The sequence below is a fragment of the Hibiscus syriacus genome, unplaced genomic scaffold, assembly GCF_006381635.1.
Source record: "Hibiscus syriacus cultivar Baekdansim isolate YM2019G1 unplaced genomic scaffold, ASM638163v2 tig00113725_pilon, whole genome shotgun sequence".
Lineage (NCBI taxonomy): Eukaryota > Viridiplantae > Streptophyta > Magnoliopsida > Malvales > Malvaceae > Hibiscus > Hibiscus syriacus.
Window position 1 is genome coordinate 4,202,960 of NW_024063471.1, and position 14,271 is coordinate 4,217,230.

At 35.8% G+C, this 14,271-nt stretch overlaps 1 protein-coding gene across 2 annotated transcripts; it reads right to left on the minus strand.

Moving 5' to 3' along the window:
• Nucleotides 1-1,288: 1,288 nt before the first annotated feature.
• LOC120187616 (probable splicing factor 3A subunit 1) lies at nt 1,289-12,758 on the minus strand. 2 transcript variants are annotated; one of them, XM_039191299.1, is made up of 4 exons: nt 11,000-12,758; nt 2,708-3,162; nt 2,322-2,617; nt 1,289-1,427 (listed from the first exon to the last, which is right to left on the minus strand). In XM_039191299.1, exons 1-3 carry the CDS (start codon nt 12,714-12,716, stop codon nt 2,348-2,350), a joined length of 2,442 nt encoding a protein of 813 aa, XP_039047230.1. In that variant the 5' UTR covers nt 12,717-12,758; the 3' UTR covers nt 1,289-1,427; nt 2,322-2,347. The 2 variants fall into 2 exon arrangements, with proteins under 2 accessions (XP_039047230.1, XP_039047228.1); XM_039191297.1 differs by lacking the exons at nt 1,289-1,427; nt 2,322-2,617; nt 2,708-3,162 and adding exons at nt 9,124-9,265; nt 10,159-10,454 and having other exon boundaries at nt 10,545-12,757.
• Nucleotides 12,759-14,271: the final 1,513 nt, after the last annotated feature.

A 14,271-nucleotide genomic window follows, 5' to 3' on the forward strand; every position in this document is an offset into this window, starting at 1 on the left:
ACAAAATAAATTTAAAATAGTTTGAAATTAAAAGGAAAGTTTAATTTAAAATACAAAACTCAAATCAAAGATCAAGGAGATAAAAATAATTTTAGGAATTAATAATGGGCCAAAAATGTATATTATGGAAAAAAATTAAATATGTATAAAAAGAAACAAAATCAAAATAAATTAAGGAAAAGTATGGTACGTTTTAAAAAAATAAAAGTGTGATCACATGAAAAGGACACAAGAGAGGACATTCACCCTACCCATTTTCTAGGCGCGGATCCAAGTGGTCCAAATGGGTCTTCGGGTCTAGTATAAAACATAAAATGTAGGAACAGAATTCATTTTTCCTCTCCCCACTAAAACGGATTAAACCTTGCTTTCATATTTTGTTTTCTGAACAGGTTCTTCCTTCTTTTCTAGGATTCGAATATCCTCTGATAATTTTGACATCTTGCTGCCAGACCACTTCTTAATTTCTTTTTTGGTGTCTCTAAGCATGCTTAAGATACCACTTCTATTGTTCTTCTTTGACAGTCGGATGATTTCCGAATCCACCATTTTCACGAACCCTTCATCTTCCAACAGGTAGTTAAAAGATCTGAATGGCTTTGGTCCCCAATCAAAATCTTCATTTGCTAACTCAATTGCATTATGGTCCGACAAAGACCGCTGAAGCAAATTTTGCGCCAAATTTGGAAAGCCCTCCAAAAAGACGTCACTTGCCAGGAACCGATCTAATCTTACAAGCGTAGGCCTTTCTCTGTTGTTGCACCACGTGAATCGTCCCCTGTTAGTGGCAAATCAACGAGTTCGACTTGTTGGATGAAGGTTCTGAGTAAATTCATGCTGTGTCTATTCTGAGATACCCCACTTTTCTCTGGTGATAAATAAGCGTTAAAATCACCACCTAGGCACAGAGGAAGATTCTGCCTCATACAAAAGACAATAAGTCATCAAAAAAACGCCCCCTTCTCAGAATCAATTGCTGGTCCGTAAACATTTATGAAGACACACTCAAACTGACTCTTTGAAGCCCATTCAAAAGGTTCCCCGATAACCTTCTCACCACTGACAGTTTAAAATTCGACAATTTTGTCTCCTGTAAAAACAAAATAACTGGTTTCTTCTTGTTCACCAAATTCTTGGCCTTTCCTTTTTTATTTTCCCTCAAAAGATTCAATCATAAAATAGGATTTAATTATGCTCTTTTTTTGGTAACAAAGGAAAGTTCCATCAAAGAGAAATTAGGAGTAGGAATAATATAGCATTCACCAAAACAAGAGGTTGAATAAAAACAAATTAAGAACTACAATCCAAGTTGACACCATTACACAACTAAAATCAAAATTTCCATACATGTTAAAATCACTCCTTCTACCTAAGGCACATGGAGAGTATCGATAATCCGAGTCATCTTGAAGAGGTTCAACATTGTCCTGCAATCGAAAATAAGGAATTTGATAACCTCTTCTTTGAATGAGAACTTTTCATAAAACTAGTAATAGAGACAGCATCAAGCTCATAACCATATGATTCAAATTCAACTGTTTTGCAAGGAGCAGAACACTGATTAATCTATGCGAACCAGCCTCCCGTTGCTTTCACTCAGAGTACTGCTCACACATTTGACTTTAAATACCCCAACTTTTAATCTAAGGAATTTAGTCCCTATTTTGATTTAATAATTGAAATCCAATTGGTAACACCCGTCAAAGGACTTCCATTAAAATTGATTATGTGACATTTTAAAAAAAAAATAGTTTAACTCGTGCGGCCTCTGTGTCATGCATTGGAGGTCAAATAAGCAAATAAAAACGTTGAATGTGAGATTTAAGTTTTTCTTTTCTTAATATGGGATGTGCTTTAAATTATCCACATGAACAAATATTTTATTTTAAAATGTCACATAATCCAAAATAATGGAAGTCCTTTAATGGGGTTATTGATTGAACTTCAATTATTAAACAAAATAATAGGTGTAGAGGGACTTAATTCCCAGAATTACGAGTAGAGGAACTAAATCTTAAATGTAGAGAGTACAGTTACCACGAGCATAATTACACATCATCAAAATTACTGACTTATATCTCCAAAATATATAACTGAACATTTTTTTAACTAGCAGTATAACCAATGGGAGCTTAAGTTTAGCTTTAAGGAGAGAAAAAGAATCTATTGTAAAATCCTTCAAAACAAAAATAACAGATAACATCACCTGATCTTTAGCAAAATCCTATACTAAACATAAATTCGTGATAATGCATGACCCAACCAATGCAAATGTAATCACCAAAAGATTCCCACAATAGTTTCCAAATTCAAACACAAACCTTAAAATCGCCTGGTTCGAAACCTCTCATCTTTTCCTCCCACCACGCTCCCTTAATGAAAGAGCCAGTGTTTCTCCTGCTCCAATGTTGTAATATGCAAGGGTCATATTGTCCTTCAGGAACCCAGCTTTTCCACTGAGTTTCTGTTTGTTCGAAGGAAGCTGGATCTCCCCTGAAATTTTCTCCTTCAAACTGCTAACCGTTTCGGATAAGGCCTGCACCGTGATCTCCAGAAGTTGTCCTTTGAGATTCCCTTCATCGAGGTTTGGTACTGATACAGTAATACGAGCAGGTCCCTAAAAGAGATCCCAATCAACAGTTGTTAGAGGTACAATGAAACAAGTAAATAAAAAGTACTTTGGAATTAGGGCAAGGGATCCTCGTACCGGATGTTGAGCAAGGAACTGATCTTCAGGAACAAGCATGAAATCATCAAGCTTCTGTTTCTTTGGCTCGGGTTCATCAGGAAGTGGTGGAGGAGCTTCTGTGGGTGGTGGCGGTGGAGGCATTCCTTGGGGCAACAGTGGTGGTGGCTGCATCATAGGCATGGCAGGTGGTGGGACGGTAAGAGGGGCAAAGGGTCTAGGAACTGACACAGGGGTAAACTGAGAACCCGGAGGAGGGGGCACAGGAGCATTCATGGACATTGATGGAGGCATTTGGGTTGGTCGATTCATCATCATGTGTGGTTGGCCAGGCGCCATTTGCATTGGAGGTGGTGGTGGACGAATAGATTGCATCATTTGAACACCCATGGGTCGAGGTTGAGGTAATGACATAGGAAGCCCACCACTCGAAGCTGCAGAATATTGGGGAGCGTTTGAAGGAACACGAGGGAAATTTTTACATGTTATATCGTTGTGGATCGATACATATTTATAAAGAATCGACACTTTATAGCGCTGAAACTGTTTCTCCTTTAAATTCACAATGTGTCGATACTTATATTAAAGTATCGACACTTGCAATATATCTGGTATCTCTTTACCGGTTTTGTCTTTTCCTGATCGGTTTTGTCATTTTTTTACATGTTATATCGTTGTAGATCGATACATATTTATAAAGAATCGACACTTTATAGGCGCTAAAACTGTTTCTCCTTTAAATTCACAATGTGTCGATATTTATATTAAAGTATCGACACTTGCAATATATCTGGTATCTCTTTACCGGTTTTGTCTTTTCCTGACCGATTTTGTCATATTTTTACCTGTTATATCATTGTAGATCGATACATATTTATAAAGAATCGACACTTTATAGGCGCTAAAATTGCTTCTCCTTTAAAGTCACAATGTGTCGATACTTATATTAAAGTATCGACACGTGCAATATATCTGGTAGCGCTTTACCGGTTTTGTCTTTTCGTGACCGGTTTTGTCATATTTTTTCCTGTTATATTGATGTGGATCGATATATTTTTATAAAGTATCGACATAAACCGACAACCTAAGTTTGTCGGTTGTCAATTTTTTTATATTTCTTCATGATTTAGACCTACTACATTATTATTACTCAACATTTTTGATAGCGCTAAACCAAATTTATTAAATATCTTTTAATATATTCGGTAAAACTGTATATTAAAATTATATTAACCTGGGACAATCCCCCTCCAACGTGGGGTAAGTGGAGTCATATTGTTCTCTACTTTTCTTTTTCTTTTTCTTTTTCTTGATTTGATTGGAGTTGTTACTGTTATGAAACAGTGGTGGTAGTTAACCTCTTGTCAGCAATTAACACTACTGCCGGATCAACTAGGGCAAACGGCAGTGACGACGGCAGCTGACTTCAGGTGTGATTACTGGCGTTACTGGCGGTGGCTGAACATGGCTTTCTAGGGTTTCCAGCAACCTTAGTAAACATGGGTCGTTAGGGTTTTTCACTGTTAGGCCTGTTGGTTGGGCCCTCGTAATATTGGGTCATGTAAGCTTCCTTAGTTGTTGGACTTTAACAGACTCGGGTCTGTTTTGTAATTTGTAACACCTCTGAAATTAAAAACGTAAGATATTAAAAATTTAATATTATAATGAAATTTTAAATAACAACCAAAGGCTATATAAAAAAATCATAGTAATACTAGTATCACCATAATACCATAATAATACCCTAATAGTAAACATAATAACGACACCAAAAATAAATATGTACTAACGTCATTATAAAAACAAGCAAGAATAATACTAAACTTATAATAAAAATACAAAAGAAATAAAAAACCATAGTTAATCAATAATTACAAGATACACATGTCCATAATAATGGTAGCTAACGAACTTATATAAACTATTAAAATTAAAAACTATAGGCATAGAAATAATCCTAAGTCATTATAAATACTAATATTAATAAACTATAGATCCAAACAAAATCTAATGTCCACAAGTATCTATACACATATATGATACAAATATACCTACATATAATAATATATTTATACATCTAATATTCATATGTAATAAGATCCTAACCTAGGTATTTATATCGGCAAAACAACCACGATAAGGCTTTTGGAAAAAACAATTCCCCAAGTAGTCCACCCCAAATTTTATTTCTCACGATGGGGTGTTTTGAACAGTAATTATTGAAGATGCATTGTAAGTGACGCAACTTGTGGAAATCTCCAAGATTTCTATGCGACTTTAAGGTGTTCAAAATTAAGACTCCATGCTTTAGGTGTGCATAGAGCAATGTTTAAGGGAGTCAAGGGCAGCACTATTTTAGCTGTGCATGGAACAGTGCCGCAGGGAGTCGAGGGCAATAACTTTTTAGCTGTGCAAATGCTGAAGACGCATAGAAATTATGGAGTCTTCAAGGAATTGCATAACGTATTCAGCTTGTATGGAACAGTGCTGCAGGGAGTCGAGGGCAACAACTTTTAAGCACTAATGGGTTCCCGGATTCGCATGGCTTGCATGGCGACCTGCACAGGTCGTTCGGCTTGCATGGCGACCTGCATAGGTTGTTTGGATCACCTGGCGACCAAACAGATTACTGTAGTAATCACCCCATTTCAACAAATAATTCTTCGACAATAATATTTGAAGAAATTATTTTTTCAATGAATTATCTGAAGATTTTTGCCATTTATATCTAATAGACGTTATTAACATTATTGAAAATGAACTAACAAAAATAATTTTATTTAAATAAGCTCGAAAAAAGACCTTGGACAAAATGAGCATCTATGTTATGCAAGGGGATTAACCAGGACCATCCAAATTTGAACTCCAACATTATTTGCCAAGCCATTATGTCCATGGTCAAAGCAAACTCTCACATAGCTATTGTAGTGCTCATTTTTGCTATACAATCTCAATAGTGGTACACCGTCTCCTATAGAAAAGTATGGAAGGCAAAACAAAATGTCATTATAAAACTACACGGCGGGTGAAATTCATCTTACAATGAGCTACTTAGTTGGTTTAAAGTAATGGAAAGACTGAATCCTAAGACAATAATTGAGTTTGAAATTCATCATGCATACGAGAATGAATGAGTGCTTCGAGATCGATGTCAATTCTACCGTGTTTTTGAAACTTACCCACAGTGCATTAATGCGGTGAAATACTGCAAACTCGTGGTTCAAATTGATGGAACATTCTTGTATGGAAAATACAAGCAAGTTTTATTATTGGAAGTTGTCCAAGATGGTAATCGCAACATTCTTCTCGTTGTTTTTACCCCTGTTGAAGGAGAAGTTACAGAGTCTTAGGCTTTTTTCTTGAAAAATCTATGGCTACATGTTATCACCAGGGAACACATTTGCATCATTTCAGACCAAGGAGATAGGATCAAAGCAGCAATGGACTCTTTGGGTCCAATGTGGAAACCCCCACAAATCCAGCATCGTCTCTGTATCAAACACATTGTTACAAACTATCATGGAAAATATAAGAAGAATGATGAACACAATTAATTATTCGCATGGGTTTGTTATTTTTCTCAATTCGTTTCTCAATCATTTTCATTTTATCTATTTATGGATCACACTAAGTAGTACATATGGCTTAGGTTACGAACTCTTACCTCAAATGTTTGAGTTTATGATTCACGAGTTGCAAGGAAAAAATTAGGAAGGATACAATTACATCAGAGCCATCAACAAAAAATGTGGACAAATGCATATGATGGAGGATATCGATATGGACATATGACAACCAACTTAGCTGAGGCTATCAATTCGACCATGAAGGGGGCATGTCATTTACCAGGAACTACTTTGGCTAAAAGGACTTTTTTTTTTGTAAGCTTTTTGTCAAACTCGAGGGACAAGCTCTTACATGGATGCAAATGGTCATGTTTATCACCCAAGATTATTAGCAGATCTACAGAAAAAAGTTACAACATCAAATGGAATGTTGGTAAAAAAAATTCTCGCATCCATGAATTATTTCGTGTCATAGAAATATCACGACCTCTTCAAGGTATTGAATCTAACTCTCTCAGAGTTAATATAAAAGAAAGGTGGTCTGACTGATGAATTTTTCAAACTCTGAAGTATCCATGATCCCATGTCATAACAGCTTGTTCACATTCCCATTTAGACTATAAAAGTTATGTTAATCCCATATATCAACTTTCACAAGTATTCAAGGTATATGAATTTGAATTCCCCCATATGTAATGAAAAAGATCCAAATAAGATTCAGACTTGACTTACAATTATACCAGATTTAATAGACACCAAAAGAAAACAAAAGATGTGGGCAATGCAAAAACCTAGACCATAATAGGAAAAAAATGTTCATCTCTTTTATCATCTGTTAACCATTGACCACTACTTATGTAATTTTATTTTTTAATATTTCAATTTATGTGATTTTATTTTCTTGTACTTTCTTTTATTCTCTTCTATTTTATGTACTTTAATTTAATATTTTATCATATAAACATTATTAATATTTTATAAATATTTTTCAATGTTCATGATTATAAGTTTATGGTTTGTTTTTTAATTTCAGGTTAACTATTTTTTTCTAATTTAACTCTAACCCTAAACCACTTAACCTAATAAAACCTAACCCGCTCATCCATCCTAACCTTAAAATCGAGTGATTTTTATTTGAAAGGCTCTCCCTATGAAACATGTCTAACACGTGTTTTCCATGTCAACATTTTTCCTGGAAAGCGCACACCAAGGGACACACTTTCTGTCCACCTAAGCCTCCTCCACCTTTCTTGTCAGGATGGGACTAATTTGGTATATATTCGATAAAGGGTGTTGTTGTATTTTGTTTTTTAATTTTTGGGTTATTTTTTTTATAAAATTGCCTAAAATGTCAAGGTACTAAACAAATAAAATGAAACAAAGTAGAAGAAAATAGAAAAAGAAAGTACAAACATGGGAAAAAAGTGCAACTCGCGCATATTAAGGAACAAAAGAGTCAAATCAAAATCAAATAAATAGCCGGCTAGAATAAATTAGTAACCTTCAAGACGAATTTACTTTAAAAAGGAAACAAAATGAAAAGAAGTGGCCTCTCAGATTTATGGAATCGAGGGATATTTTTTAAAACAAAATAAATTTAAAATAGTTTGAAATTAAAAGGAAAGTTTAATTTAAAATACAAAACTCAAATCAAAGATCAAGGAGATAAAAATAATTTTAGGAATTAATAATGGGCCAAAAATGTATATTATGGAAAAAAATTAAATATGTATAAAAAGAAACAAAATCAAAATAAATTAAGGAAAAGTATGGTACGTTTTAAAAAAATAAAAGTGTGATCACATGAAAAGGACACAAGAGAGGACATTCACCCTACCCATTTTCTAGGCGCGGATCCAAGTGGTCCAAATGGGTCTTCGGGTCTAGTATAAAACATAAAATGTAGGAACAGAATTCATTTTTCCTCTCCCCACTAAAACGGATTAAACCTTGCTTTCATATTTTGTTTTCTGAACAGGTTCTTCCTTCTTTTCTAGGATTCGAATATCCTCTGATAATTTTGACATCTTGCTGCCAGACCACTTCTTAATTTCTTTTTTGGTGTCTCTAAGCATGCTTAAGATACCACTTCTATTGTTCTTCTTTGACAGTCGGATGATTTCCGAATCCACCATTTTCACGAACCCTTCATCTTCCAACAGGTAGTTAAAAGATCTGAATGGCTTTGGTCCCCAATCAAAATCTTCATTTGCTAACTCAATTGCATTATGGTCCGACAAAGACCGCTGAAGCAAATTTTGCGCCAAATTTGGAAAGCCCTCCAAAAAGACGTCACTTGCCAGGAACCGATCTAATCTTACAAGCGTAGGCCTTTCTCTGTTGTTGCACCACGTGAATCGTCCCCTGTTAGTGGCAAATCAACGAGTTCGACTTGTTGGATGAAGGTTCTGAGTAAATTCATGCTGTGTCTATTCTGAGATACCCCACTTTTCTCTGGTGATAAATAAGCGTTAAAATCACCACCTAGGCACAGAGGAAGATTCTGCCTCATACAAAAGACAATAAGTCATCAAAAAAACGCCCCCTTCTCAGAATCAATTGCTGGTCCGTAAACATTTATGAAGACACACTCAAACTGACTCTTTGAAGCCCATTCAAAAGGTTCCCCGATAACCTTCTCACCACTGACAGTTTAAAATTCGACAATTTTGTCTCCTGTAAAAACAAAATAACTGGTTTCTTCTTGTTCACCAAATTCTTGGCCTTTCCTTTTTTATTTTCCCTCAAAAGATTCAATCATAAAATAGGATTTAATTATGCTCTTTTTTTGGTAACAAAGGAAAGTTCCATCAAAGAGAAATTAGGAGTAGGAATAATATAGCATTCACCAAAACAAGAGGTTGAATAAAAACAAATTAAGAACTACAATCCAAGTTGACACCATTACACAACTAAAATCAAAATTTCCATACATGTTAAAATCACTCCTTCTACCTAAGGCACATGGAGAGTATCGATAATCCGAGTCATCTTGAAGAGGTTCAACATTGTCCTGCAATCGAAAATAAGGAATTTGATAACCTCTTCTTTGAATGAGAACTTTTCATAAAACTAGTAATAGAGACAGCATCAAGCTCATAACCATATGATTCAAATTCAACTGTTTTGCAAGGAGCAGAACACTGATTAATCTATGCGAACCAGCCTCCCGTTGCTTTCACTCAGAGTACTGCTCACACATTTGACTTTAAATACCCCAACTTTTAATCTAAGGAATTTAGTCCCTATTTTGATTTAATAATTGAAATCCAATTGGTAACACCCGTCAAAGGACTTCCATTAAAATTGATTATGTGACATTTTAAAAAAAAATAGTTTAACTCGTGCGGCCTCTGTGTCATGCATTGGAGGTCAAATAAGCAAATAAAAACGTTGAATGTGAGATTTAAGTTTTTCTTTTCTTAATATGGGATGTGCTTTAAATTATCCACATGAACAAATATTTTATTTTAAAATGTCACATAATCCAAAATAATGGAAGTCCTTTAATGGGGTTATTGATTGAACTTCAATTATTAAACAAAATAATAGGTGTAGAGGGACTTAATTCCCAGAATTACGAGTAGAGGAACTAAATCTTAAATGTAGAGAGTACAGTTACCACGAGCATAATTACACATCATCAAAATTACTGACTTATATCTCCAAAATATATAACTGAACATTTTTTTAACTAGCAGTATAACCAATGGGAGCTTAAGTTTAGCTTTAAGGAGAGAAAAAGAATCTATTGTAAAATCCTTCAAAACAAAAATAACAGATAACATCACCTGATCTTTAGCAAAATCCTATACTAAACATAAATTCGTGATAATGCATGACCCAACCAATGCAAATGTAATCACCAAAAGATTCCCACAATAGTTTCCAAATTCAAACACAAACCTTAAAATCGCCTGGTTCGAAACCTCTCATCTTTTCCTCCCACCACGCTCCCTTAATGAAAGAGCCAGTGTTTCTCCTGCTCCAATGTTGTAATATGCAAGGGTCATATTGTCCTTCAGGAACCCAGCTTTTCCACTGAGTTTCTGTTTGTTCGAAGGAAGCTGGATCTCCCCTGAAATTTTCTCCTTCAAACTGCTAACCGTTTCGGATAAGGCCTGCACCGTGATCTCCAGAAGTTGTCCTTTGAGATTCCCTTCATCGAGGTTTGGTACTGATACAGTAATACGAGCAGGTCCCTAAAAGAGATCCCAATCAACAGTTGTTAGAGGTACAATGAAACAAGTAAATAAAAAGTACTTTGGAATTAGGGCAAGGGATCCTCGTACCGGATGTTGAGCAAGGAACTGATCTTCAGGAACAAGCATGAAATCATCAAGCTTCTGTTTCTTTGGCTCGGGTTCATCAGGAAGTGGTGGAGGAGCTTCTGTGGGTGGTGGCGGTGGAGGCATTCCTTGGGGCAACAGTGGTGGTGGCTGCATCATAGGCATGGCAGGTGGTGGGACGGTAAGAGGGGCAAAGGGTCTAGGAACTGACACAGGGGTAAACTGAGAACCCGGAGGAGGGGGCACAGGAGCATTCATGGACATTGATGGAGGCATTTGGGTTGGTCGATTCATCATCATGTGTGGTTGGCCAGGCGCCATTTGCATTGGAGGTGGTGGTGGACGAATAGATTGCATCATTTGAACACCCATGGGTCGAGGTTGAGGTAATGACATAGGAAGCCCACCACTCGAAGCTGCAGAATATTGGGGAGCGTTTGAAGGAACACGAGGGAAATTTAAAGCTAGCCCAGGTGGTGGGGGAAGGGGTCGAACTGATGGAACACCAGGTCGAGGAGGAGCAGCAGGACCAGGAAGGTACTGAGCATTGTTGATAGCTGCATCATTTTGATCCTCTCCCATCATATTTTGAGATATAGCTTGATTTGCAGTTCGTCCAATGCTTCCAGTATGACCATCCCATATAACCTGTTTTGGTTGCTCGTCTTTCTTTTGCTCAATCTCTGCCTTGACAGCATTAGAGACTTCTTCCTCGGTGGTACCGAAGATATCGGGACGTGTGCGTGCAAGTCCAACAATGTTTCTTGATATCTCATCATCCTGAGCAAGAGTTGTCTCCCTAATCTTTGCAAACATCCTCTCTTTCTGCTCCTTATACTTGGGATCAATTAAGGAAATTCTCATATGTTCCGACATCTCATTAATGGGAATTAGTTCACCAGTTATCGGTGAAACAACAAACTTGGTAGGATCCCTTTCAGCAGGGATTCTCTCCTCAGGCCTCTTCCAGTTCTTCACAATTCTCATTGGTGGTTCAGGTTCCTCATTTTCTCTTACATGTTTCTTTTCACCATCATTCTCTTCAATGCTAGCCGCTCTCATGCCTTCCTCAACAAGCTGTACCTCTTCTTCGTCCATTTCCATTTCAACCTCCTTTCCAGGCTCAACAATTTCATCTTCTTCCATAGTAGATACCTTGCTCCTCCTTATGACCTCCTCAATTGTCATTGGAGGAGGCAAATCCTCATCCTCATCATCTGCAAAGTCTATAGTCTCAACCACAACAAAATCATGCCAATCGATCATTGCCATTTGCATTCTCTCCTGTTCAATCTCGTCCTCTGCTTTCTGTCTAGCTTGCTCCTGTGAGAGTTCCCATTCCAACCTATGCAAGCACCTCTCGAGCACAGTTGTCATATCGACAACACTCTTACTCAACTTCTCTGTCAAACCCTTAGGTGGCATCAACACCTTGGAATATGCATCAGCAAGTTCAGTAAAAAAGGTAAACATACTATGAGTCGGCCTTAAAAAGTTGAATTGGGGATTATTAATCTCCCTACTAGTCAATCCAGTCAAGAACGATTTCCCATTTCGTGCGACGAACTGTGCCGTCAGCTTAATAATATCCAACTCTTCCCCTGTAATCCCTTCAGGGAGTCTAACAGTATACTGAGCAGATTCAGGTGGTTCAAGATTCCTCTTCACCGGCAGTCTAAACAGAGCAGCAGGATCAGGCTTAGCTACAGCCGCTGCTGAATCATTCCCATCAGCAGCCGCAGCTGTAGCAGGCTCAATTGGAGCAGAATCAACAGGCTGTAAATCCGGTTGCAGCTGTTGGGAGTTGGATTGGTTCTGATTTTGAGATCGAAATTCGGACAACCTGTGTTGATAATAAGAATGGTAGGGATCTGAACTAGTCAAGAAATTGAACTTAACATTGTTAGCATTATTTGCTATGATTCGTTTCTCAAATTCCGGTCCATTCTTGGCGACAAACTGAGCAGTTTTATCAACAATATTCCTAATATCAGGAGGCGGATGAATGATTCCTATAGTTCTAGTGTGGGTTGCAATTGAGCTGGCTTTATTTTGTTCTTCAATCGGTGAAGTCTCTTCATTTGGAGTTTCCGGCACCTGAGATGGTGGTAATGGACCTAAATCTCCATCGGACGGTGGTGCCGGCAGGGGTAGTATTGGTATCACCCCAGGCATTTCCAATCGATAATTAAAATTAACTTAGAATCAAAGCAAAACAAAGAAAAAATACCTGCAATGAAAAAGAATTCAAACTAAATAAATCAGTCGAAATCCGCAGTTGAACATGAAATGTTAGTGTGATAAAAGAATTAGGGCACAGAGTAAACAGTGCAGAGCATAAGATTTAGAGTTACTTTGAACGAAACTTGCTAGCCCTACCTTATGTTTTTCACACAAAAAAATAGACTACATATTTACATATTTGGAAGCGGGAATTCGAAGAAAGAAAATACCCCCAACAATTAAAAACAAAAAAAAAGGATTAAATAGACAAAAACAAAAGGGTGAGGCGCGAAGCTATTACCTGTAAATCCCTTCGCAATAATAGAAAACAAAAAAAAAGCTTAGATTACGGTGGATTTGAAAGAGAAAGATAAGGGTTTTAGGACGAAGATGTTAGGAAAGAAATATAATAGAGGAAAACAGATATTTTCTCGTTTGCCAAACAGGAAAGAGCAACAGAACTCACTCGGGCCAATAAAGTAGGTTTGGGCCAATTATAAAAGGGTAAATTACCAAATTGATCACAAAATTAAGGTTAAAGTTTTTTTCTTTTGTTACCCTAATAATAAAATTTCTCTTATTATCACCTACATTATCATGTTGTTACATTTTGGTAATATATCCCTTAACTATCTTTATGAGAGTAATGCTATCCGATTAAGCTTGTGCTGTATTAGTAAGGAACATTTTAATCTTGATTGACGTAAAGTTCCCATTCATGGCAACCTCCCCCTTTTAATAATATGAGTATCTAAAACATATTAATAAAAAAAAGTGTCTAAAATATAACAATTAATAATATAGGGACCATAATATAGCTTTCGATGAGTTGTAAAATAAAAAGACAAAAGGGTACATGAGGCCATATACTTTTTAAAAGAATTAATGTGACCCTCGAATTATTTTATATTTAATGTAGCCTTTGAACTTAGAAAAATAATTCAATGTGACCCTTTGACTAAAAGTTTATATCGTTCACCGTTACGATGTTAACATTACACTTTACGGTGTTGATGTGGTAGTCCACGTTGCTGACATGACAACCCATGATGGCTGATGACGTGACCAATGATGTGGTACATAGGCTAAATTGATTTTTTTTAAGTTCGATGATCAAATTAATTTTTTTAAAAGTTAAAGGGAGTATTTGATTTTTTAAAATAAAATATTTAAAATTTAAAATATAAAATATTAAAAAGTTAAATATAAAAATAACATTAATTATTAGTATTATTTATTAAATAAAAATATTAAAATTAATAAATATTTATTATAAAATTAAGAAAAATTAAACCCGAGTAAAAAGTAAAAATATTAAAATATTAAATATACGAGTAAATAACACATCATCTAAAAGTAAGAGTAAAATTTACTAATAGTATGTAATAAGAGTAAAATTTACGTAATAGTATGTATAAAATGAGTTCTCAATAATTATTTATATTGTATTAAAAATATTTTTCATGTAATCAAATTTATATCATTTTAATCATAAATTTATTAATTC

Coding starts and splice junctions, on each gene's coding strand:
- LOC120187616 (XM_039191299.1), bottom strand. CDS start 12,716: ATGCCTGGGGTGATACCAATACTACCCCTGCCGGCACCACCGTCCGAT. Junction 3,163..10,999: donor ACCACCTGGGCTAGCTTTAA/ATTTCCCTCGTG, acceptor TAACATGTAAAA/ATTTCCCTCGTGTTCCTTCA. Junction 2,618..2,707: donor AGTTCCTTGCTCAACATCCG/GTACGAGGATCC, acceptor GATCTCTTTTAG/GGACCTGCTCGTATTACTGT.